The 25,217-nt window shown below is 39.3% G+C and overlaps 2 protein-coding genes and 3 non-coding genes across 5 annotated transcripts in view; 3 read left to right on the top strand and 2 right to left on the bottom strand.

The window, feature by feature from the left end:
• LOC140942725 (uncharacterized) overlaps positions 1 to 6,390 on the top strand; it is a 6,456-nt gene extending 66 nt beyond the window's left edge. The window contains exons 1-11 of the mRNA XM_073391702.1: positions 1 to 35; positions 330 to 497; positions 1,181 to 1,300; positions 1,609 to 1,638; positions 2,329 to 2,424; positions 2,884 to 2,904; positions 3,006 to 3,109; positions 3,816 to 3,846; positions 3,934 to 4,028; positions 4,256 to 4,874; positions 5,251 to 6,390. The exon at positions 1 to 35 is cut by the window's left edge and continues 66 nt beyond it. Of these exons, the coding sequence (XP_073247803.1) occupies positions 1 to 35; positions 330 to 497; positions 1,181 to 1,300; positions 1,609 to 1,638; positions 2,329 to 2,424; positions 2,884 to 2,904; positions 3,006 to 3,109; positions 3,816 to 3,846; positions 3,934 to 4,028; positions 4,256 to 4,874; positions 5,251 to 5,420 (1,489 nt within the window). The 3' untranslated portion in view covers positions 5,421 to 6,390. The remainder of the gene's footprint in view (positions 36 to 329; positions 498 to 1,180; positions 1,301 to 1,608; positions 1,639 to 2,328; positions 2,425 to 2,883; positions 2,905 to 3,005; positions 3,110 to 3,815; positions 3,847 to 3,933; positions 4,029 to 4,255; positions 4,875 to 5,250) is intronic.
• A 1,489-nt stretch (positions 6,391 to 7,879) lies between these two features.
• On the bottom strand, positions 7,880 to 7,951 carry Trnam-cau (transfer RNA methionine (anticodon CAU)). Its single transcript has one exon. It is a non-coding gene; the product is annotated as a tRNA-Met (tRNA).
• A 400-nt stretch (positions 7,952 to 8,351) lies between these two features.
• Trnam-cau (transfer RNA methionine (anticodon CAU)) lies at positions 8,352 to 8,423 on the top strand. The gene has a single exon. It is a non-coding gene; the product is annotated as a tRNA-Met (tRNA).
• Positions 8,424 to 8,855: 432 nt separating this feature from the next.
• Trnam-cau (transfer RNA methionine (anticodon CAU)) lies at positions 8,856 to 8,927 on the top strand. The gene has a single exon. It is a non-coding gene; the product is annotated as a tRNA-Met (tRNA).
• Positions 8,928 to 9,374: 447 nt separating this feature from the next.
• LOC140942731 (vacuolar protein sorting-associated protein 54-like) lies at positions 9,375 to 25,026 on the bottom strand. The gene is made up of 25 exons (XM_073391708.1): positions 24,520 to 25,026; positions 23,971 to 24,248; positions 23,275 to 23,392; positions 22,763 to 22,800; positions 22,136 to 22,273; positions 21,605 to 21,747; positions 20,669 to 20,768; positions 20,435 to 20,577; positions 19,812 to 19,947; positions 19,517 to 19,624; positions 18,979 to 19,025; positions 18,791 to 18,893; positions 18,021 to 18,154; positions 16,959 to 17,088; positions 15,769 to 15,950; positions 15,170 to 15,249; positions 15,032 to 15,070; positions 14,733 to 14,805; positions 14,541 to 14,646; positions 14,069 to 14,156; positions 13,810 to 13,931; positions 13,482 to 13,562; positions 12,885 to 12,992; positions 12,185 to 12,279; positions 9,375 to 11,749 (listed from the first exon to the last, which is right to left on the bottom strand). The coding sequence occupies exons 1-25, from the start codon at positions 24,767 to 24,769 to the stop codon at positions 11,587 to 11,589; spliced, it is 3,003 nt and encodes a 1,000-aa protein (XP_073247809.1). The 5' UTR covers positions 24,770 to 25,026; the 3' UTR covers positions 9,375 to 11,586.
• Positions 25,027 to 25,217: the final 191 nt, after the last annotated feature.

The following is a 25,217-nucleotide window of genomic DNA, read 5'->3' as shown; positions in this document are numbered from 1 at the left end:
CGGAATTAGGCATACAGAGGCTTCAGAAAATTCAGGTAGTTTTGTTGTTACAGCAACAAGTCATAAATCCAGATATTGTAGGGCAGGTACCCTGTGTAGGGGCGGTTTCAGTAGATTGCCCTTCACTGCACTTCACTGCAAGGGTCTGCACAAGAACAAGGAAAGAGAACCTTAGGAAAAAGAAGCTGTTATCAATCTTTTATACTTACATTTGAGGCTCTTTTAATACCCCTAATTTCTGAATCCTTAAGTTCTTAAAGTAAGACTGTTCGTTGATTCAGGCATTTAAAATCTTAACTTTGAAGTTTGACAGCACTCTTCATTCCCAGCGACCGCGGAAAACGAGAAAAAGTCACCTTGGAGCAAGTTTGATGATTTACCCCTGGAAGAGAAGCGTCAGTTGTACCGATGTGGGACAAATTTCGTGACTTTGAAGGACATTCCAAGCTGGACAGAATACCGAAAGGATAATTTATATGCTATTTATGGAAGGAAAGGTAGATACTGAAAGTTATATATCGATTGTTTAGCTTCAATTCAGTTGTTGAAAAAAATGGAAGATTCATAATAAGCGTTGAGTGGGCTAACGGCTTTACTACATCATTAATGGTACAAAGTAGCTCCAGGCCCATGCATATTAAAGGTGGATCACGGAACAATTAAGGACCGCAACCGCGGGAGATCTGTAATCTGAGTTCTCTCTTACATTAGCCTACAAATGTATCCCCCACACAAAATTCAGTGGCAGATCCAGAGGAGGGGCCTGGGTCTCCCCCTTATTTTTAGACCAAACTGAGGCTGGAAGGGCCAAGAAACAATTTTTTTGGAGGCTGCCTCCCCCCCCCCGCCCCCTGCCCCCCTTGATCCGGCACTGAAATTGACCCACTTCCTCACTGTAATGATGAAAAACTCTGAAAATGATGTAAGTTCCATGAAAATGCTACGAGAACCCATAACGTAAATATCAAAAGCTGTAACTTCCATTGTGATATTTCTTTGTTGTAAGCATTGTTTTTGTCATGCAAATATGCCAACCAGAGGAACAAAAGACCTCATATTCTAAGAGCTAACAAGCCGCTGGTTGGCACCATTTTTAAAATACCAATACAAAGTAGCTGACATAATGTGAAATATCACTATACAAGCAAACCGGTGACAAAAATTTCTCCCTTCATTTTAGCTCAATCAGGGAAAACACCGGAGAAACCATCTTTTGCAGTCAATGAACTGCTCAATGAAAAAGTTTCATTATGGCAAGGAGATATAACTAGTCTTGAAATTGATGCTATAGTGAATGCAGGTAAGGCGTATTGGTATGTTCAACGACGATTTTGTCAGCACCAAAATTTCTTGGATGTGTGGATAACCAAATTTTCTTACTCACGGTGCTCCGCTGCATGCACACGCTTTGTGACCACGAGAGCTCCGCTATTAATTTGTATGCATAGAAGACATTTTTTGGAGGGTATAAAACAAATCACATAATGACTGGTTGATAATGACAGGAAATTAGTTAATTTTGTTTGAATCTCAAAGTTGAAAATCTTAGTAATTAAGTCTTTTAGTGATTTAAATACTTCATTTTTTATTTTCTTTTTAATGTCTCAGCAAACAACTCTTTACTGGGAGGAGGCGGAGGTAGGAGATTTTTTTTGATAGTTTTTAATTATCTTTTATATTATAAATTACTGTAAAATTCTGAAAATAAGCCCCTCCATGTATAAGCCCCTCCAAATAGAAGCCCCCCCAAATCGTAAGTTACGCAAAAAACCCTCCATTAAATCGCCCCTCTGAATATAAGCCCCCGGGGGCTTGTACTTGGAATTTGCCCTCGAATACAAAGTAAAACAAAGCAAAAATGGTAAATTTCCTTCCCACTACAAGCTAGCCCAATCAATTTTGAAACGCAAATTTCCCTCCGTACATAAGCCCCTCCAAAAATAAGCCCCTCAAAAAGGGCCTTTGAAAAATATAAGCCCCGGGGTTATTCTCGGAATTTTACGGTAACTTACAAGAAGTCAACTAATAAATATTTTTTAATTGTAAGGGGTTTCTTCTCTACAAAATTGAGTCTTTATTAGTAGGCTCATGGTTGGAAGCTCATGAACACATACATGAGGCAAAGCTCAAATAGTGAGAGCAGTTAATTTGAATGAATGTTTTTTCTGAAGATTGATAATTACATAGCAGTAGAAATACCAGTAATTACCATATCAGGAAAAAAAGATTTTACATTTGGTATCAAAAGGTTTCCATGGGCAACAAGAAGAGCCCTGGGCTTGAGCAAACATAATTATTATGATGATGTCTTTCTTTGTTTTATAATAGTTGATGGCTGTATCCATCGTGCAGCTGGATCAACACTACGCAAGGAGTGTGCAGCCCTTAATGGCTGCTCTACAGGAGATGCAAAGATCACATCAGGTTGTGTATTTAATCTGAAGGAGATAAAAATGCAAACAAAGTTAGGCTGTTCAGCATATCATAACCACATGTACAGGCCACCATGGAAATAACCAAAGTACTGTATGTAATTGTTCATAAGAAGGATCAGGCATAGCGGAACTTATCTCCTTCACTGCTGCTCAGGCTGGAGTCACCCCCGCGCATCGGGGTGACTCAATGGGACAGCTGCGAAGAAGATGGCAGAGCATAACAATATTCCGGTCGTCTTTGTTGCGATAACACAGTGGAATTTAGAGTATGTGTACATGTAGGCTCCTTGTAATAAAACATAGCTTTATATGTGGTCCCAAATAAAATTACTGGTAATAGAAAGTAAGCTTCACAGCCCAGTGAAAACACAAATGCAAAAAAACAGCCCCTTTGAATGTTTGTGATAGCTGCAGCTAATAATAATTATTATTCTGTCAATTCTTGCAGGGCATAAGTTACCAGCCAAGTGTAAGTCACTTTTTTATGGTTCTTTTAACATTGTGAATCCGCCTTTATTATTGTGAATTTACTGTTATTATTCCAATAACTGTAATTGTCACCTATTTCAGATGTCATTCATACTGTTGGCCCATTTGGAAAACAGGAAAAACCACTGAGAAGCTGTTACAAGAGATGTTTGGGGTTGGTGAAAAAATATGGCCTTCGAACTGTGGTAAGAGATTACTTGTAGTAAAAGAAGTTGTTGATTTTCTTATGTGGCTAAATGTAATTTAGGCAAAGTTAACCTTGAAGCAATGCTGGTCAGCAGTTTTCCCAGCTATGCTGGGGTGGCCCAATGCCTCTACCAGGGGCACCTTGTGACTTGTATACACAGTTGCTTGCTTGCAGCTCTTTGCAAAGTGTTGTAGCAATAGCTTGTTGCTTGCTTGCCATTTTGTGCTGTGTTTTTTTTTCCCATCCCTTCCTCCTTCCCTCCCTCTTTGGCTTAGGGCTAGTTAAGTGTTGTTTGGTGAGTATTCTACTGACTTGTTCAGTGTGACAGTGCCTGGTGGGGGCCGCTTGCAGAATTTCCATGGATACCTCCTCCTCATGCTAGAGCATTGCCCGGCTTCACCAACTTTGTAGGCACCAGTGCCCAAGCTTCTCTATTGGTGATGAGTGTAATTAAAATTAAAAGGTAATGCTTCATTGCTGATTTTAAGAAAAAAAGACGACTGTTTTGCGGTCTAACACGTCTTAACCCATTCACTCCCACAAGAAGCCAAAGTCAAAAGTTAGAGACTTTGCATCAGAGTGGTGTGATAAGTGAATAATCAAGGTGTATAAACTCTGTTTAAAATTTTATGCTCACAATGAAACTTGTAGTTGTAATATAAGCTAAAAAGTCCCTAATTTTTACATTGTTTGTTTATACAAAGGCATTCTGCTGCGTTTCAACCGGAATTTACGGTAAGGAATTTAAAAAGCTCAGTGAAAATGACCCACAAACTTTTGAAAACTACATGACAACATGACACAAGTTATTGTTCTTCACAGGTTACCCAATCTATGATGCGTCCTGTGTCGCTTTGAACACTGTCCGCAAGTGGTTGGAGGACGGAGAAAAAGATGGACAGAAAAATGCAGAACTTGTAAGGTTGTCTCTGTGTTTGGGTGTTTTCTTTTCTTGAACCTTGACGTTTTGATCAATGTTTTAATAATCGTGCTCAGATAAGTGCTATCCCGCGTTAACGACTCGCACCCAATGCAGGTAGTAGATTTAAAAACCCACTAGCTTTAAGACTGGTCCGTTGAAAATCCAGGTTGGACGCTTTAAGAATCTTTTGAGTTCGTCTTATTTTTTACCTGCCCATTGTAGGTGGATCGCATAATCTTCTGCGTTTTTCTTGGAGGAGATCTTGAAGTCTATCAGCGCCTTTTACCGAGATTTTTCCCTTCAGAGGATAAATATGACCAAGAAAGCGAACAAGAACAAGAGGAAGACACCGACGAGACAGAAACTGACTCGAAAGAAGATGAAAGAGCTGAGAACAAACAAAGAGAAGATAGAAAGGACAAAGATAGCTTCAAAGGAAATGGAAAAGACGATGTAAAAAAAGGAGAAGAAGCAGAAGGGAAGGAAGTTGGTGGTGAACCAAGAGCTGAAGAGAGCTCCGAGAACGATAGAAAGGATAAACACAGCTTATCAGGAAATGAAACAGAGGGAGTTAAAAAAGGAGAAGAGGCAAAAGAGAAGGAAGGTGGAGGTGAACCAAGAGCTGAAGAGAGCTCCGAGAACGTTAGAAAGGATAAACACAGCTTATCAGAAAATGAAAAAGGGGAAGTTAAAAAAAGAGAAGAGGCCAAAGTGAAGGAAGTTGGTGGTGAACCAAGAGCTGAAGAGAGCTCCGAGAACGTTAAAAAGGATAAACCCAGCTTATCAGTAAATGAAAAAGAGGAAGTCAGAAAAGGAGAAGAGGCAAAAGTGGAAATAGGAGGTGTGTCCTTGTGCTCTTGTTATTACTTGTTTCATGTAGCGGAAGCCTATTTAAATGCAATGCAAATTTCGTAGTTCAAAGCTAATGTTGCCACTTATTTAAAGGTTTATCCTTCACCGTTATGTTGTAAATTTAGTAAGTAGTCTTTTTGGAGGAAAGCATATTTTCATTATGTAACGTTTTTTCTACATCCTATCCTTTTTGGCCTTTTTCCCTTTTAATGGTAAATGATATCCCACTGTGAAACGGAAGGTATCCGAAATGATTTCACGTGAAAAAAGATTCGTGGAGTGTAACACCGGTATTCTGTAGGTTACATGTCAGGTATTTTCCACAGTCAGTAACTGTCGCAAATGTGTTGCATTCTTTCTTAAAGATGTCGAGATGGCGGATGTGGACGGAGTTCCCGACCCACCCAAACTTGAAGAGTTACTGGATTCCCGGCAAAAGGACATTACAGACGAGGAGGTTGTAAATAAAAACGTCCCCTCTGAAGGGCAGGACACAACCAAGGAGCAAAATGTTGGTGATACCAGTCGGGAATAAGAGACCTAGCCGTATAAACTGCAAAAATCAGTGAAGTTTTCAAAAATTATTGGGTGTCTAAGCGCGCGCGTTCTGACTGGTTTTAATATGAAAGCCTCTATCCGTAAAACTACGTTGGTCTCCTGCATGCGTAACTGGCGGTTTTTTGGTGTGTTTCTTCTTTTGTGGTTCGTAAAGTAAGAGATTTAGCCGTCCGTAATTTACCATAGAGTACAGACTTGTGTAAATGGCCGTTTCGAGCCCAAATTACCCTGGGTGCCAGAGACTTTTCTAGCGCGGTTTCCGCTCGTGGCTTCGGCCTACGGCCGAAGATGTGTCGGCCTTCGGCCAATACCGAAAATTTCCGCCGCACGCGAGAAAAACCTCTGGTACCCAGGGTAAGCTCAAATAGCCCTTTGCGAAAATTCCTGGTTTACGTTTGCATACACTCACAAGATCGTAAGTTGAGAATTGCATGCCCATTTCCTTATGTAATATCACGCGATCTTTTACTCAAGCCAATCCTCCTGAGGGGAGAAGCGCGACATTTTTCTTGAAGAGAGACAAGTTTTGCGCTCACTTCGTCTTTTAACACCTACAAAACCAACCTCCAGAGAGAAAAGAAACTTTTTTTCTCGAAATCACGCCGTCCATTTTGCGTGGGAGAGCGTTAAACCCGAAGAAACACAACCCAAGGTTTTTTCGACAGGTTTTTTGACGGAACGTTTTTTTTTTCAAACATCAACTTTCAATTAATGTGTTCAAAGAAAAGTTAATCGAATCAACCGAATGAAAACGTTTGTTAGAGAGAGGTATGATCGACCAGATCGTCAAGATGATAGATGAATCCGCCAAAGTATATTTCGTTTATTTATTTCAGTTGAAGAGCGGACGAATGTAGTTATCTTAAATTATCTATTAATATTAGTAACAGTACAAAATGTGTTGAGTTTTTGAGCGTTTTATAAGAGAAAGGAAAGAATATTTGTAACCTTTGAGTTTTTTATGTTCGATAAAAGAAATACACAGTATGAAACACCCCTGTCGACTTTTGTGATTATTCAGTGGCGGATCCAGGGGGGGGGGGGGAGGTCCGGGGGGTCCGGATCCCCACCCCACCCCCTATCAGACCTGACGCTTGTTTGAGACTGAAATTCTTACATCGACAGGATCGTATATCACTTTCTAACTGGCTGATTGTATTTCGTTTTGGTTACCCTCCTATGATCTGTTAGCCCCTGCTCGCAAAGCAGTATTACCCGCGCCAACGGGAACCGGCGTTCACAGATTGAGAAACACGTGGTCGTCTCTGCTTTCTCAGCTGGTCGACAATTATGCATCCTTTACGAGCACGGTAAGGGGACAAGGAATTATAACGTGCAACCGCGACTGGTGGGAAGGGGTGTGGGGGAAAAGTAATTTGCCACAAAAAGGTTCAACAGTCCTTTCTGAACCAAAGTTTGGATCCCCCTCCCCCCCATAAAAAATTCCTGGATCCGCCCCTGTTATTTATGTACTTGGTATGCCGTTTCTCGTGGGTGCATCGGTCGTCCCGCAAAGTTCACTCAAGGCTGAGCGTAAAAGCTGAGAACTTAAGGATTTTTTCAAATTTATGGGAGCTACCACGGCTTTGGGGTTCTCTCTTACTCAAGCAAGGTTGAAAAGCATGACCTTTATGTTACTGACGTACGTCCGGTAGGTCCGTCCGCCCGTAAGGGGCATTTTGTATTGTTCTCGTAGCGCAACCTTCGGAGCCAGGTTCGTTTCCTGCCGTCGCCCATATTTTCCTCCGAAGAATTTTTAATGATGATTGGCGTTGTTTTGCAACCAAATTAGGTACCGGGTTCGGACCTGGTATCGCCCTTCTTTTCGTTCATGGTCATTGTTACTGGAGTAAACACTATTCGTTGCCAGTAAGTACATACCCTCTCAGAGGACTATTTTTTACTTGTGCAGTACTTCGAAGCAACGCACGGCTAAATGATCCGAAATCCTGTTGAAAAGTAGCTTAAACATTTCGTTTTAAACAAAACTTGGTTCAGTTGTATTCGTTTCATAAAGAGATGAGGAATTAGTGAAGTAGGAACCGATAAACCCTACTCTGAATGACGTTACGAGTGCTACTAACCTAGAGAAATGGTGCGTGAGGACAGTTCAATCCCTTTGGACAGACAGGCACAATTAATTTCTCCGGAGAAGGACTTTATTTTTCTAATTCCAGTTGAGAAGATGACGTTGCATTTCGTTACTGGTCGTTCTCCGAGCCTTAAAAGCCCATCTGATCTATTTTAGTTCTTCTCTAAAGATAGCGAAAGACAAAGGCTTGAACGAATGACGATTGATCACGTTCGTAACAACTTAAAATTAATTTAACCGAAGGCATCTGATCGCAATATAGTATTGCACAGTACAGTAATTAAGAAGAATCCTAAAACAAAACAAAACAAAAAAAAGAAAAGAAAAGAAAAGAATAGCACGTCTAGCAGAGCGAGGCTTTGATCCTCGGACCTCTGGGTTATGGGCCCAGCACGCTTCCACTGCGCCACTCTGCTCTCGTTGCGTTTCCTGCTCATCAGCGGCCAGTATTTCATTCTGTTACAAGACACATTAATCGCCAAACATTTCGGAGCTTTATATACAAATCCTCAGTTTTCAGAATTTTTGCCCCAATAGGTCTTGCTTGAGTAGCTTTTGGACTTCTGAAATTTCAACGAAACTTTACTTCCGGACTTTTGGCAAAAATTTTGGCCCGAAATTTTTAATTGTATGGCGATTAATGCTTCTAACTATGAAAAAGAAAAGTGAAAAAATGAGAAAGACCTTTGTTACTATTTAAACATATCAGAAAGTGAAATGCCTAGAGCTTTCGTACCAATTATTATATCAATTTCAGAGGAGGCATTGTGTTGCGTCCCTTTAACATTGAAAACCATAACTTATAACTTTATCGTCAGCAGAGTGGCGCAGTGGTAGCGTGCTGGGCCCATAACCCAGAGGTCCGAGGATCAAAACCTCGCTCTGCTATGAGATTTTCATTTTTTGTTATCATCTCGAAAAATTTGATCATGACTGCGACGTCGACCAACAAAATAAAGTTAAGAATAAAAATTAATATATAGATTTTGCCAGGGCTAAAAGCGAAGCTCTCGGTAAAATCGTGTAATGCTAAGCGGCGAAGGCAACGAGAACGATGAAAAAACAACAACAGGTGAGCAAAAAAGCAACTTTGCACGTGCAGCACACTATTTTTTGTACATTAGTGTCGACGTGTAATTGACGAGTTCAAAAGAAAGTTATTTCCATAAGTGAGCATGCGAATCATCTTTATAGAAGAAGGTATGAATACCAAGCCGCAAAATATGTATAGCTTTCTCGCCAATTATAATATCAATTACAGAGAAGGCATTGTGGTGCGTCCCGTTAAAATTGAAAAATATGACGGAAAACTTTAACGTCAGCAGAGTGGCGCAGTGGAAGCGTGCTGGGCCCATAACCCAGAGGTCCGAGGATCAAAACCTCGCTCAGCTAGGAAAATTTTACTTTTTGTTATATATCTTGAAAAAAATGATAATGACTGTAACGTCAACAAAAAAAAGTTTAGAATAAAAAATAACATACAAATAATCGATAATAATCTAATTAACGAATGGAATTGAACTAATAAGAAGTCAAACAGGCCCCAGTTGTTCAAAACGTGGATAAAGCTATCCACTGGTTAAATCTCTATCTAGTGGATAACGCAATCAGTTTCCCTAATAGTTATCCACTGGATAGTGATTTATCCGGTGGATAGCGTAATCCGTCGTTTGAACAACCGGAGCCTGAAGGAAATATGAAAGTCGCAATAGTACTTTTCGTTTTAAATAAAAACTGAAACAAAACTTATTTTCGGAAATACAATGTACTATGCATCAAGGATGGGTATATTCATTACACATTTATTTCATTCATTTTCTTTAACAAAGTTAACTTACTTAAGCATTACTCTATGAGTCTCACGAATCATTCGACAAAATTTTGTACAGCACACTTTAATAGAAATATTTCGTCATCATAAATATAATTCAAGAGTTTGAATCCATCATAATTATTACTGAACGTTCGTATCATATCCATATGGGTTTTTGCGAGATATTTAATTTGTTAAAATGAGAAATACGTTCCGGAAAGTGTTGTGGAACTACCCATGGACGTGACATTCATACTGGTTAGGGTTTCTCCTGAAATAAAAGAGTCTAAAAACAATCTTCCTTTAGATCCTTGGTCAACCTTCTTTCAAAATTTTGTTCAAATGAATGCAGGAAGGATGTCGAAAGCGTCAAAAACGTCCGTTGAACAAACCATAATAACGGTTGGTTATGTGTTACGTCTGTATGACAACATAATTGCAAATGGTTGAAAGGAAAATATAAATTTCTTGCTAATTACTGCGTATAACTTTCTTGGTGGAATTGGATGCCTGTCATATTGCCTTTTCCAGTAAGGGATCATGTTTTCGAGCCATTTTTCAGGAATATGATTTAGGGAAAAGTCTTTATGAGGTCCAAACCAGTTTCACTGAGAAATAAAACAACAACAAATGAACATATCCTGACAAAAATAGGGACTTTGAGAACCAACAACGCGACGGCAACGAGAAGGTAGAAAAAAACAAGAGGCTTAATAAGTAAAACAACAACTTTGCACGTGCATCACACATTATTTTTTGATTTCTTTGCTGTTTTTGCACGACTACGGCGTGAAAATTCCTACTTGCCCATTTTACAGATACAGTTGGAAACGAGGCTGGAGTTGACCTTGTTCTGATACAATACTTTCTCCTTTATTATTATGTAAATCATGTTGTTATGATAACTAGAATTTTTTAAGCAAAATTTCCATTAGAAAAGGAAGGAAGTTTGTATCAAAACAAGGTCGACCTTAGCCTCACGTTCACTCAAAGGCTAGGACACCAAGCACACAACTGTAAAACGGCCCATTCGCGTTTATGGGGCAAGGCAAACAAACAACGTCGAAGTTTTATTTCTCTTTCTGAACTTTGATATGGTCCCTTGGAATTCAACGTCAGGACAAGTAAGTTGGTAGGAATAATCGCTTTAAGGACTGAAAGAACGCAAATTCACGTTTTAGTTGACGTTCTTGTTGTCGTCGCGTCGTTGGTTAAGCCCCTTGCAAACGGACGCAACATTGTTGCATGGCCAACAACTCCCAAAAATGTTGGGAGTCGTTGCGTCTGTTTGCACTTAGCTAAAAGTTTGACCGGTTTCAAACTTAATGCAACAACTCCCAACAACATGCAACAGGGTGTGCAAACGAACGAACCATGTAACATCCAGCAATGTTGGGAGTTGTTGGCAAACAATGTTACATCCGTTTGCACTGGACAGTAAAACTCCCTAATTTCTTATTTCCGCAGACACTGTCGTTTAAAGTCAACTCACGCTTTAAAGATACCTCGGTAGCTAAATTCCCACTAAAACTTACGCCTAGGCCAAACATTGAACTTTTCATGAGACGAACCAAACTCCGAATTTCGGTCGACCTAAATTAAGTTAAGATCGTCTGTTGGGTCAAACGTCGAACTTAGGACGCGTTGAACCAATCAACTGAATCAGACCAAAAATCAGTTTAACTCAATTTTAATAAATTTTCTCCCGAACGAGGCTAAATATACATTATCATACAAATTTCTAATTTATTATTTCAGTTCGTCGCATGTGAAGATCGATGTTAGCCCCGGAGACGATCTCCACACGTTCTCAGTATCCGTCTGAAGCAGACGGATAGAACGTGTTGGACGATTCAAACTCATTCAGACAAACTTAAAAGGGGGACAGACGTCGAACTCTTCACGAACTTATCTTACTAAGTTTGTGCCTCTCATAAAAAGTTCGACGTTTGGCCTAAGCCTTGCAGAAGTTTGTCTGAAACAAGCGCCCGTTATTAGGTGCAATGGAGTCCACAGGTCCCTAGAGACTCTGCAAGTCTCGAGGATCTTCGCAAGTCCCGAGGGAGTCTGCAGGTCCCGAGGGAGTTCTCAGGGTCCGAGGCTGTCCGGAGTTGACTGTAAACGGGTTCCAAAAGATCTTATGATAACCTTAATCTTTTCTAGCAACGTTAACTTCGCAAACTCTTCGTTTCTGAAACACAATCTCATGCATAACCCAGATCAAATGTTTAGCAGATGTTATCTTTGCGAGAGATTTTTCCGCCCTGTGGACGGTGAACCCCTCATCATTTTGAGCTCATTAACATTCCTCCACAAGTCGTCAAGGCTTTTACCAATGTCTCCCAATCCAATGAGATTCTTTAAACTTTCCTTGAAGAATGCAAGATCAGACGTGACGAGCCTGAAATACGAAACACATTTAACGTAGATTTAGTCACTCAGTTCAAAGCTTTCTATTTCGTTTGTCCAAACTGTCATCCAATTCATTGCAGTCAGTATGGAGCGCTGACGTTTTTCCTTTGTAACAGTACCATGAGACACTTCGTGACAGTTACGTAGAGATCTAAATGTCAATCGCACGAATCGAAGAGATACCCTAAGGCGTGCAGTGAATTACTTCTTATCCTTAATGACTAGGGGTTGTCACCGATTAAGGATCCGCGTTCGTCACTCGAGTAGAAAGGAAGTAAAGAGTCCAGTTTCCCGGCCGAGATGCCCCTGATAAAATCAGTAGGGGCGGCCAATCGGCAGTCGCCCACTACAACTCGAAAATTTGTGGCTATGTACCACAGGAACACCAAGATTAGGATGCGTTCTGACGAAAGCGAATACTCACCCATGTTGTGGGCCACCATCGTTGCTAACTCCTAACCTGTCCAGTTTATGCGCCAGACTTGTTTTGAACGCTCTTTTGACATCTCGGAATATTGACTTGAAAACAATAATAATCAAAAATACTTTCAGGCAGTAAGAACGGTTAGTGCAATGTAAAGGAAAACTTTCGATAAAAAAATCTGATTCAGCTGTAACCAATGGACTACAACAACCCTTATGCAAGGTTACGTCACCAACAAGCTCCGTTTGTGAACAGAATTCTTCGCATTAGCGATCTATTTGTATAGGTCTTCTTTTCACTCAACCCGCCAGCCTCGAGAATTTATAGAAGGAAAACTTTGCAAATTTACAAGTTTCAAAGTGAGACTTGCTGGTGGACGTAAATATGCATAAGCTATTTACAGTGCAAATCTGGTTGTCCTAACACATAATGGAGTTTTAAATGTTAACGGCGCAAATGTAATGAAACTAGCCGACGTGTAGCCGCACCCTTCCCCCGATAAAGGAAAAACGGAGAGAGAGTCTTTTGTCGGGGGTAGGGTGCGGCTACACGTAGGGTACAATGAACGCGAAACGAATGCTGGTTCTACCGTAATAACTTGAATTAAAACAAGACAAATCTGGTTCTGTTGCAGTGAATCAAATCACAAAACACAAATTAATAAATACCTGGATACTCAGGTTTATGTTTGGAAACTTACCTCAACATGAGTTTCAGGTAGAACAGATGATAAAGATTCGTGAAGTTTTGTGATTTGCTTGACAGCGCTGCGCATGGCTTGAGACGGCATAGGAGCTTTAACTTCCCACTGATAAAGATGAAACGTAAATAAACACAAAAAAGTCAGAGGAGAACGAATTGACAATAAAAATGTATGGCAAACATCAGTTATCCTTGTTAGCCTAGGGCCTTGCCTGGTGAGTGTTCTGCTCGTATTTTTTATGTCCGTAAACCTGTACCTCGTTCAACCAAATTGCCATAAAGTACACGCCTCTCTAGGGGCCTTTCTGCGATTTTTGTCACGCTCTCCAAAGCTCGTTTGGCGAAGCATGAACTAATAATGTTTTCAGCACGACCATCGTGAAACAGGTGAGGGTTTGCCGGAGTTTGCACAAAATAATCGCCAAGTTAGATCAAGTTCTGAACACTTTTAAAACTTCTCGATATCGCAGCGACAAATTGCACAAGACATGCCATACAAAAAGCTCTAGCAATGTGAACTCTAGCACGAAAAAGGAAAAAGAAAACTGTCCAAGGACAGTCCATGCAAGATTAGGGTTCACTCTATTTGATGTACCTTTGAGAAAATATTTTTGAACAGTTCCTCCATAAGATTCACAATTTTACTAAATAGTTCCTGACGGTGATTGTTATAATCCTGTAGAGTAACAAAACAAACAAAAATTATGAGTCAAATGTAAAAATTTTTTTCTTCAAGGACCAAGGCTCAAGTTTCAAGACAACTACTTTATCCCTTTCCATCTACCTTAAAATTGATTTCGACACGTATTAATATTTAGTCACGTATGCATATTTATGGCTTTTTGCGAAAAAGGCTAAATTCCTTGCCCCACTATACTAAGTGTCACACACTCACGCAAAAAGGATTGCTTTGCTTGTATCACCTTAAGAATCTGGTCAAACTGTGATAACAGCACGTATTGTTTGGGTGGAAGTCTTTGTTCAAAATGTGCTTTGAATACAGGGATATGAATTGTGACAACCTCTAAACATCGGGCAGCAAGAGCTGTGAAATGGACAAAAAGAACATAGCAACGTCAGGGACATGCACGTAAACATAAACATCATGGACCGTTTGCGCAGTTCTATGAACAAAGGCACCAACTACAATCTCTACAAAGCGTTACTTCTTTTGATAAATACCTAGATGCTTGGCGGTAATTGTCTTGAGTCCTACAAGCTGCAGAGCGCCAGCTCCTAGAACCAGCTGGCACGTTCTTGAGTTAAACATCTACAAGAAATACGGGGGCAAAATAAAGCGTGTATTGAGAATTTCAGCTTCAAGTGGATATTGGGGTTTTAGATGCCTACAAAAATAAGCGCCTTCGTTTTGACTATTTTACGGCATTTCGATCGCCCTTCTAATCCTAAGTGTTTCATTTGTGATGCCATACCGCGCGTGTGTATAATCACTTCAAGCCTCGCAAGTATTGTCACTATCCATTGTGTTTTTCACTTCCAAGAGATTTATAAGAAATTCTTCCTGTTTTCACATTTTGTGATTTCTGCAGTAGTGTGTCGTCTCTGATTCTTCCCTCTGATGCGGTCTTGTAAGCATTAAAAGCTTTGATTAGAACAAAAGTGAAAAAAAGAAAGAAACGCGCAAAACTGTTACCTTAAGAGTCTCAAAGAGTTTATTCATGATGTCTGTGACCAACATTGGCGTATCATCTACACATTGACAGTACTCCACTAACATGTTGACGAGTAATAAAACCGTCCTGCAAAAAAAACAAACAAAAACGGTCGACGTCACAGGCTGAAAAAGAAAATCCATTATTCAGATCGTTCAGCTTTGTAAACTCACCCAACAACAGCAAATCTCTGTCCATTTACAACTAAATTTGGTGACGGTTTTTGTTCACCAGGCACGGTAGGACCTAAAAAACATTACAAGGGTCTGAATGAGATTATGACATCACAACAATAGGTCAATTATTCAAAGATAACTTGATAAAAGGTCTGAGCAGTTTCCTTATAAATTCTCACAACCTTTTCTCTCGGTGATGTATTAATATTGCTACGAGAAAATTAATATTGGTCACCCTTGGGACTACAAGGGACAACGTTACTCACTGAAGTATTCTTTCGACAGCTTATACTCACCTATCGAAAACTTGGGTTCTTTTCCTCGTGGGTATATACCTAAGAGAAACAGAAACTACAATTAATGTTCCAAGAAGCAAATGGGTGCAAAACTGTTCATGTATACTTGAGAGAAACGCAGGTTCATGTACTGTTTACCATCGACTAAAGAATCCGCAAGAGACTGTAATTCGGAAGGAACATCTGCTTGTTTCCATCTTTCATTATCTAGTATCAAACTGAGAGTAAAACAAAACAAAGTCAACATCCTTTTCTGGCCATCATGGACTGCATGCAGCTCACACAAGTTCAGTCTTACTGAGCCAATATCATCCTAATCATGATTATACTCATCATTATTATTATAATCATAATCATAATCGTCATCATTATCATCATCATCATCATCATCATCATCATCACTGTGACCATCAACTCTTACGAAGCCAGACTTGTTTACTTTGGCTTGTAAAGGTAAAAATTTCCAAGAAGATGTCATGTAATTTCCACCAGATGGTAAGCCAGGGTATCACATCACCCGAGCTGAGTAGACCACATCACCCCTGCCTCGTACCCAGACGTCTCTCTTTTGATCAAAATGTGCGCGCAAAGGAAGGCGGGAAGGAGCCTTCCCATGGTCCCTTGCGGTTCATCACCAGTCACTCGTTTCGCCCTCGCCTCTGCCAAGCGAAAAACGAAGCGCCTGAGGAGGAAGCTGACATCACCCTGTAAAAATATTCAACAACCACTCTTTTTACCTCAATTTATTCCTGCGTTCTTCATGGAATCTTTCCACAAATTTCTTGGCTTGCGTGAGTAGTGTGGCTCTGAGGCTATGGCTCTGTCTGCCGCATATCCTCTCACAATCCATTACAAAATCTTCGACCATTCGAGTCAACCTGACAAACTCCGAGGACGACAAGCTGTCAAGATACCCAGCCTGCAATAGAACGTAGCAAACACTGTTACGGCTGCCCTCTACAAAAAGAATAGCCCGCGTAGTATGGTGGTTTTGTTTAAGCGTGTAATGCAATACGCTCATTTGCGCGCGTTTTTGCGGCTTCGCCGCTCAGTCGAGCTCCCGACAAATCGTCATGCAACGCAGGCTACGAAAAGAAAGGTTAGCAACTCACGCCAAAAAAGCCCATGTTCGGTTTGGCACCACGTGATGTGGATTAACCAATAAGATAACTGGATAACTGAAAGTTTTTGATACCCAACAGTGACCACGTGAGCTGTTTTATTCAATAACACTGAAGAAAAATTAGTTGGTTACTAAGCCTTGGCTGTAAGCACTCTTACTAAGAGAGCGCTTTCTGATTGGTCAATTTTTGATTTTCATTCGCGGAAGTTAGGTACCAGCCTCGAGCAGGGTTTACCTAATCCTTTTAAAGCTTGTGATACAAAACAAAAGTGCCATGTACTAACAAAACCAGAGATAAAATGCCGTCTGGTGAACACTGTTCCCTGTTTGAGAAGAAATAAGTACAATCTCGTACTCATAAGACACACTTTTCCCGTCTTATTTTATTACCAAATTTGTTTTCTTTATTATTTCATTTTGTTTGCTGTAAAAGAAAACACTAATCCTAATACAAGAAGGGTGAGATTGCATGACAATACCGTTTTTGATTGAACAGATCTTGGTCCAAATATCTGGAATCACCGCAGATTTTGCAGGGGCTAATGAGATCATTACCACAATACCAACTTGCCGTCCTCTATGCGACTATGCTGCAAAATTTCCTGATTACGATTTTTAACTTAATTTGTCTTTTATACCTAACAATACAACTCTGACTGAACAGACTGAGTTGGATTACTTGTATTCAAGTTTGAAAGAAGGCACCTTCATTAAATACTGTGGCGTTTTTACGATCTTTATCGCTGACCGAGTTTGACACGACACTTTAACTCTCTACGGTCATAGCTTCCCCATAACACTCACCTTCCCTCTGACATTGATGAGTTTAGCGCATCGTAACTGTGCCATTTCACATGCAGCGCACAGCAGTTCTTTACTCTCCTGAGTCAGTTTACGACAATCATTTGCAGATATTAAAATATCCACGTTATTGCTGAAATGACATGATGAATGGTCATTGTCGGCCACACCCCACCCATGAATAGACAGGAGAAGTTGTTACGTCACGTTGCCATGGTAGCAAAATTTTTCGATGACAACAAACCCAAAAATTCACTTAAAAAGTAAATTCGCACTGTTTCAAACTTCATTGATCTTATTCAATTTCATTTGTCAAATGTTGGAGAAATTTTCCGGATTGAATCCGACTGGACCGTATCTGAGTTTAGAAAAAGAAAAAGTAACTGTTTGTGTTGTGTACACCTACTCCGTAAAGCGGGCGCGTGAAATTAGGAAGTTTCATGTCGCAGTCGTGCAACAATAGCTAAAAATGTGCAAAAAAGCGTGATGCACGTGCAAAGTTGTTGTTTTACTAATACAAATTTATTGTTTTTTCTGCCGTTCTCTTTACCGTCTCCGTCGTTGTTGCCTAAGTTCGCTTTTGTTGTGATCCAGAAATTTTGCTACCATGGTAATGTGACGTCACACTTCTCCTCTCTATTGGACGCAGGCAAGCATGTTGTTTAATTTAAAAACAGAGTGAGGAACCTGGGAAAGAAAGAAAAGTGTTCGGCTGGAAATATTGAAAGACTTATACTCCCCCAGACTTGACTAGCTTCTTTGCAGGCGGACTCTACTGAATTAGTCGATTGAGTGACGCACGCGTGCTAGCATATCAAGGAAGAAGGCAGTTCGACTTGGTCAAGGCTATTAAAAAATTACAGCTAGGAGGTGGTGTTTGTGCGCATTTAGGGCTTCATCTCACTTAAGACAAAGAACGCATACTATAGCCCCTTGGATCATATTTATTTCAATATTTTCTATACTATATTATGCATCGTATTGTTGAAATAAAATGAAATATGGTATGAATTGAAAACTACTGCGCAATGAGGATGGGCACAGAGATATCGTTAATTTCCTCACCAGACTGGTTTATACGAGCTGGCTTCAGATTCAAGCATGTCCACGCTTTCTAAATCAACAGGGTCAGAGTGTGAACGCAACTTGGATCCGCCTGCTGCCATCACCAAGACACGAACCATGCTCTCATGTAACACCTGGACACAAGCCAATGGTTGTTAGTAACCAATGGTTGAAGAATCAGATGCTTTTCAGTATTTTTGGAGCCTACATCTGGCTACTTAAGACTTCGTATAATATATGTAAACCAATGTGCATGGTTGTGATGGTTGCCATAGAAATAGTTTAAACTCTTATACAAAACCTTGACATCAAAACTGGGGAAAATGTGACTGCCTTTTTACATGTACATTCTTATAGTACGTTGACATAATAAAGTCAGTTTTACAGTACTATTTTCAGTTATGTCTAAATATTAATGATTTTTTGGTACATAAAGGATAACTTGAGGAATAGTATCAGAAATAGTAGATGTCTTTTTATTGGGGAAGGAAAGGTACGTAAACTTCTAGGCAACTCGACTCTTATCTCATTCTCATCTCATCCCGTATATGTAAATCAGTGATCTGTAAACTAACACAATCAAACGCTACTAGGATACCTGCTTAGAATGGACACCTCATTATTATGAACAGTTTGCTTTGCCCTCAGGGAACGAAAGCCCTTACTTATTCTCTAAATTTAACCTGCTTAATAAGGACACCCTGTTTATATGAACACTTTCTAAGACCCCTCAGTATCCATTTTAACATGATTTGACCGTAACTATGTACCTGCATTCTTCTTAGCACATTCAGTGATGTACTGAACACTTTTTCTAACATGTCCATCCACTGGAGAAAATCCAAGCCCCTCACAACATCAGCAAGACTTTGACTATAAATAATAAGCCAGTAATAAGCATGAGCAAAAGAATACGTAGAACAAATCTATTAAATACAAATTATAAAATAGTAAATACCTTTCTTCTTCATTTTCATGATTCTCTTTCACAACATCTTGAACTGTCTGTTTCAGGTAACAAAAGTAGATTTTTATTTCAAAAGGATAAAATTATTGTGTTGGGGGTAAGGACATTGTTATTCCAATTCTACTTTAACCATCCAATATTTATTATAGAATTCAAAGTGAGTTATGGGCTCACTGTCAACCCTATAAGTATATTTTTTCCAAAATATATTATTGCTGGTAAAAGTCATCTTTCAAAAATTTTAAGTAAAAGAAATATTAATGGGCTGCCCCTAAGTAAAAACTCCTCACTTTAAGAATGATGCAAAGTGTTAAATTTTTCATGACTGGAACGAGTTTTAATGAGTATCACAGTAACTAAAATTTACCAAAAAGTACATGATTGACCCAAGATGGTGGTTTAACAACACTCTTTTTCTATATTTTGATCCACTTGCTTCGGACCTTCATTTGATGAAGAAAGCTCCAAAATGTGTTATCAAACTTCATCACAGGTACTTTGACAGTTAAGAAAAATTGCATTGACAAACCTGTCTTATAGTGCTTTTAATAGTGGAATACACCTCATCGCGATATGGTTGGAGAAAGTGGAACTTGTGTTTCCGAAGAAGACCAAACAAGACCGACATAAGTCTATCCTGTTAAGAGAAGGTAAATACAACAGCTTATTTATTACTATTACTATACAAAGCAGTTGTGAGAAATTCTCTGGCTTTTTTTCTTATATTTTTTCTTTGCATCTCCAAGCAGGAGGTTATTTTTAATGCTCCCTAAGCTTTGCTTGCTTTGCTATAACATTAATTAAAGAAACAAGTTTGAACATGCCTCATCAACAAGGTCTTCATTCCCCAGCTCATACTCCGCTACTCTATTCAGGTTAGCTGTAGCAAACTCCACAAAATCTGCCTCCATCATTTTCTCAATGACACGCTCAAGTTCAGCTAATTGCGAGCCTAAATGCCTGCAAGAAAACAAAGCACTTACCAGCCATTGAGAAACTTCACATATCAGTTCTACCTAGCCCTTACACCAACAGAAATCTCACTCTGAGCACTGTAGTTTAAATTGTCCCTAATTGACCATAATTGACAAAATGTCTTTTTTTTAAAATTTTTTTCACACTTTTCATAAGAAATGTATGGAGAACAGTACACTGAGAAAGTAAATTTTGGTAGTAAATGAGGTTATTGCTCAGTCAAAAGTTGATTAAAGAGAATACAGGAAACCATTTTGTAAGGAAACCAGTGGTAATGCCACAAAAATTAGTTTAATTTCGGCTATTTTCTCAAGCTAATAAAAACCATCAGTTGCTAAACCTCCCAACTGGGCCCTGGTAACAATTTTGTGTAATAAAGAAATTTAAGATAGAAATTGACAAAAATTAATGTCAAGGTTTATTTACATGGTTTGCAATCTAAGCACAAGAGAATAGCATGGAGTCACCATACCTGAAACTCTGAATTCCAGCCAGTTCTTGATGCAAGACTTCCTGAGTGGTGCTGATCAGATCTAACGCACCAACAAAGTCTGATGTTGTTAACAACAGCTGAATTGTAGGCTGTGTTTGATGAACTGTGGCCATCAGCTTGAGCTAAAAAAACAATAACTAACATCACTGCAAGTACTTCAAAATGAACTGCAACTATGGTATACAGTTTACTCACATTATTTTTCAGACTTACCTTTTCATACACACTATAATATCTGGACCGTAATGACGATAGCCTAAGAACATCCAAGAACCCAGAACACAAAACTTCTTGTACCTTTTGAACCTTGGTTCTAAACGACAATATTTTTTATTATTAGTTAGCGGCACATAAAGAAATCATGATTATAAATAAGGTCTCATTCTTTAACTCTCAGGGGTGACCAAAATCAATTTTCTCCTAAAAATATCAATACTCAGTCAAGAGAACAGGTAAGAAGAATTGATATCATGATCACCAAAGGGGAAACGCTTTGATCTTTTATCAAGTTCTCACAACTAGTTTTGTTAGAAATGTATGGAGATCACTCTGGAGAGTTTGTCTGTGGATATTGGAGGCTTAAAGGGTTAAAACTGCCTTGGAGTCTTAGCTACATTGTAGCTGCTTAACTTATGCCTTGGGCATTTCAACTGGGAAAACTTCAATAGATATAATACTAGGTAGCCTGTGACACTTAAAAAAAACACAGGGCCTTGATGATAGGCAACACTGTTTCTAAACAGACAGTGAAAGAGTGGCCAAGGGATAGGAATTGGCTCACTACAGATAACCAACCTAACCCAGGAAAGGTTAGCCACACCTCCACGGTCTACATCGCCTACTCTTTTCAAACAGTGGTGCAAGTTCTTTTACGTCCCACAAGAACCAGATAAGTGAAAGTGCTTTGAGATGGGACCTACGGTTTCTCGTCCTTATTCGGGTACACTAGAAAGTCTAACTGTTTGCTGATGTTATTACAAGGGCAGCACTTTCTTCTTAGTTATTCAAAGACCCTCAGTGTTGATCTGCCCGAGGTTTGAACCCACGACCTGCTACTCAGCAGACTGGCACTCTCCCAAATGAGCTAACCAGGTGGCGGTTCACCATCAGAAACTAAAGAAGACTTGAAGAGCATGTTGCTATAGTCACCTGAGGTGTTTAATCTCACTGATTGTCTGGCCCACGTGATCTTGAAGCTGATCTTGTGATGCCATGGCACTGAAAAAATCTTCTGACCTGAGTGAGATTTGATGCGCGAGGTTCACTTCGGTGATATCAAGGTAATGTGACAACTGCAGAGGGAAGATGCAAAATTAAATAGTCCCATTAACAATGGTCCCTGGCATACTGAAAAAAGTATTGGAGTTGATTGAGGGTTGATCAGAGCAAGTGCAAGCCCTCTGTTTACAGTTAATCTTAACCACCTCAGCCCAAGGGAAAAAAAGGGTAAGGCCTCTCCAAATGGTACAGTATATCAGGAATTACTATCAATGCAATGACAGACAGGGATGGTAACTGAGTTTCATAATATTTTATAATCTGTCAATATTGAGATCATACATTATATATTATTATTTTCGTCTCACAGTAATGTCTTCTATTAAGCCTTCCTGCTGACATTTTTCCCACTCCTGGCTCATGAGAGAGAAACATACACAGATTCATAATAAATATTCATACCTTTTCCTGAAGAAGTTTAGCTGAATTTCTGGGTGCTTCCCTCATTCCTTCTTTCGTTTCCTGCGTTACCATGTTCCAGGGAAGAACATGGTTGAAAATCTCAGGATCCTCAAGTGCAAAATTGCTCTGCATAAAAACCTGAACAAGCACAAAATAATAATACTTTCAGTCTAACTATAAATTTAGAGAAACTGCAATCCATGATTCATACTGGTAATCATGGTTTATTAGCACTGCACTGTTCCTGAAACAAAACTTAGAAAGGACTTTGCACAGTTGGTAAATAGTAAATATTGTGAGGGTTCAGCAAAAAAGAGAGTCATCTCATCCAAAGTACAGTAATCCCATAAGGACAAGAAATTGGGCTTCAATTTAAATTTTGGCTCTTAGGTTGAACTTCAATTTCCCTAATTCAGCCCTAATTCATGAATAATAATATTAAGGTAGGATATGAGGGAAATTGAGATTCAACCTAGATTGAAACTACACGTATTTCAACATGAATTTCATTTGACCGACAAAATACACATAAGTCAAAACTAGAAATAATTATGTGTATCACAGAAGCTTGTGTAAGTCAGCAAGGAGGCCCGTAAAATGTCAGAGAAAGGTAATCACATAACCCACCTTTGGTATTAAGCTCACATCGGATGCAACTTTGTCAACTGCAAAGTAGAGGAAGAGAAGAAATAAGCCAACTGATAGGGTGACTTCAAAAAATAATACTAATGAAATTATCATAAAGAGAAAAAACACTTATCAAGATAAAATCCTTGGTTGGGATTATCCTAACAACTGCCCAAAAGTCAGTCAGAGAAAGGGAGCAAGGTTATAATAATGGTCTTGACAGATGTTGAAAGAATGGTATCTAATGTAACACTTTGGCAGTTCAAGCCCCACTTGGGTTTAATTGATTGATAATCAATTTTACTTGGGTAAATTATATAATATTTCAAATTGCAAAATTGTTTCAACAAACAACAGGAAAAAATGATAACATTGCCATTGAGGAAAGGTGGTTGACCAACAATCCAAGAGTTGAGTTATTGAACAGAATTAATACCCCAACAGACAGGCTTGTTTGCTGAACTTGTAACTTTTAAATAGATATGGGTGATGAAAATTCTAACAACACTAACCACTACTTTGTCTTTTAGCAGCGGCAATAGCAGCTGCTGTAAATCCAGTGTCACCTGGCGCAGCTGTTGAGCTACCACTAATAGATTGCTTTCTGAGTTTGTTGTGAACTTTCAGTCTCTGAAAAATGAGGTGATACAAAGAAAATGAATACAGTCTATGTACATGTACATGTAGTTTTCGCTACATGTTCTGAGATTCCACTCTTTTCCTTCTCTGAGAACATGATAAGGGCTGTTCCAACTGTTGAGTCTGTGGTCAAAATCCTATGGAGTGACAATTCTATTAAACCTCTTTGCCACATATGGTGCACGTTATGGGATGTGTTTCCTTCTTTTTTCCTTATTACTTCGTAATAGTGTAATAGTCTGATTACTCTTTTTCCCTTGTAGTAGTATGTTTTGGCTAATTTTACATTAAGTTCTCTCGTTTCTCTTTTTCCTTCTTTCCTCTTCTTTGCCTGTAAACTTTTACAGTTTTACAGTCCTCTCCTTTTACAGTCCTCTCCTTCCCTATTTCGGTCCTTTCGTTTTGTCTTTTAATAGAAGAGTGTTCTGTGTTGTCAAGACAGATCCAGGAAAAATGTTGGGTAGTTTTTTGCTTAAAAGTATATTAACCTGAACAGTTTTGTGATTATTTATAAGGACAGTAATGTGATATGTTTATATAGTAAAAATGAAGTAAACAAAACAACTCACAAACTCAATTTTCTTCAAGTAGTCATCAAAGTAAATCTTTGGAATGTTAGGAAGCAGTGTGAGTGATGGAACTTCTTGTGGTACAAAATCCTCTCCCCATGTCTTCGTGAAGAAGTCTGTCTGGCGTTTAAGTAGCCGAGGATCATTAAGGATTGCAGGGAGGTTTTGGGTAGATGAATAAACAGTGAACGAGGATGCATTAGGAAAAGAAATCGGAGGCAACCGTGGTCTTGGATAAAGTGTGTCATCTCCAGCAGTAGCGTTACTTTCTGATTTTGCTATAACATAATACATGTGTATTGGTAAACATCAAAGGCTAAAGTATTTCTCCTTTAAGTGATCAGTTTATTAATTCCCATGACATTTACCCTTGATCATGCACTTGTAAAGATATTGTCAGGAGAAAATTGAAATTGGTCCGCCTCACACCCCCACCCACTCCAGTCCCACTTCCCAAGAGCTTGGCCTTCTTTGAGCCAGCCCCAACCCCTGGGGAGCTCTCAAACTCATTGTTTATACTACAAATACGTTTTTAAAGTTTACCCTTACTTTCCTCCAGCTTGATGTGATTCTTCTTCACATGTGCTTCGTAATCCTTATCGCTAACACCCTCCACAGGTAGAGAAGGGCAAACGCCATTCCTTCCATAACGACAAACGAACGATCCTCCCTCTTTCGTACAATGCACTTGTCTCAAATGACTACTGAACTCTTTCGGCGTTCTGAAAAATATCTTATCACTGCAAATTGAACAGCTTTGCCATGGTTTTGACTCATTTGGATCCAATAATCGTAGCATATTGTATCAGTGAATCCAAATCAATAAATAGTAAGATATCTGTCGACTTGATCCGGTAGTTTTAATAAATAATATCTCGATGTTGATGCCTTTGATCCGTCGTGATTCATTTTAGTTCTTGACGCTGAATAACGTACAATTTCTGTGCCTCGTCTCAACCCATCTTTTGCCTTGTCACAACCAAGTGAAGCGTAAAAGAAATCACCGCCGATTTACATCACACAAAAAGCCTCCTTTCTCTTCAAAACATCGCCTGACTCAGTAATGCTTGGTAACCTCCCAGTTTGTTGAGAGCATACGTCATCTCTGATTACAGTCACTGGTTGTCGGAGGTTGTCGTATGTGTTCGTTAAAGCTTCGGAAGTGATCGTTTTTTCTTAATTTGCCGTGTACAATTGTGCAGAAAGATTTCCTTTTAAAATTAATTAAAAAACAAACAAACAAACAA

The sequence above is a fragment of the Porites lutea genome, chromosome 7 (assembly GCF_958299795.1).
Source record: "Porites lutea chromosome 7, jaPorLute2.1, whole genome shotgun sequence".
NCBI classification, from domain to species: Eukaryota; Metazoa; Cnidaria; class Anthozoa; order Scleractinia; family Poritidae; genus Porites; species Porites lutea.
Note: the sequence above shows the minus strand (reverse complement) of the source record. Positions and strands in the feature narration are given on the sequence as shown.

Bases quoted from the DNA above. Each gene is read 5' to 3' on its own strand.
- LOC140942731 (XM_073391708.1), bottom strand. From the start codon at position 24,769: ATGCTACGATTATTGGATCCAAATGAGTCAAAACCATGGCAAAGCTGT. The intron at 22,801-23,274 runs GTTAGTGTTGTT...TCTACTTTGCAG, and splicing joins TGCTAAAAGACAAAGTAGTG to TTGACAAAGTTGCATCCGAT. The intron at 14,647-14,732 runs GTGAGTTTACAA...TTTTTTTTGCAG, and splicing joins CAGAGATTTGCTGTTGTTGG to GACGGTTTTATTACTCGTCA.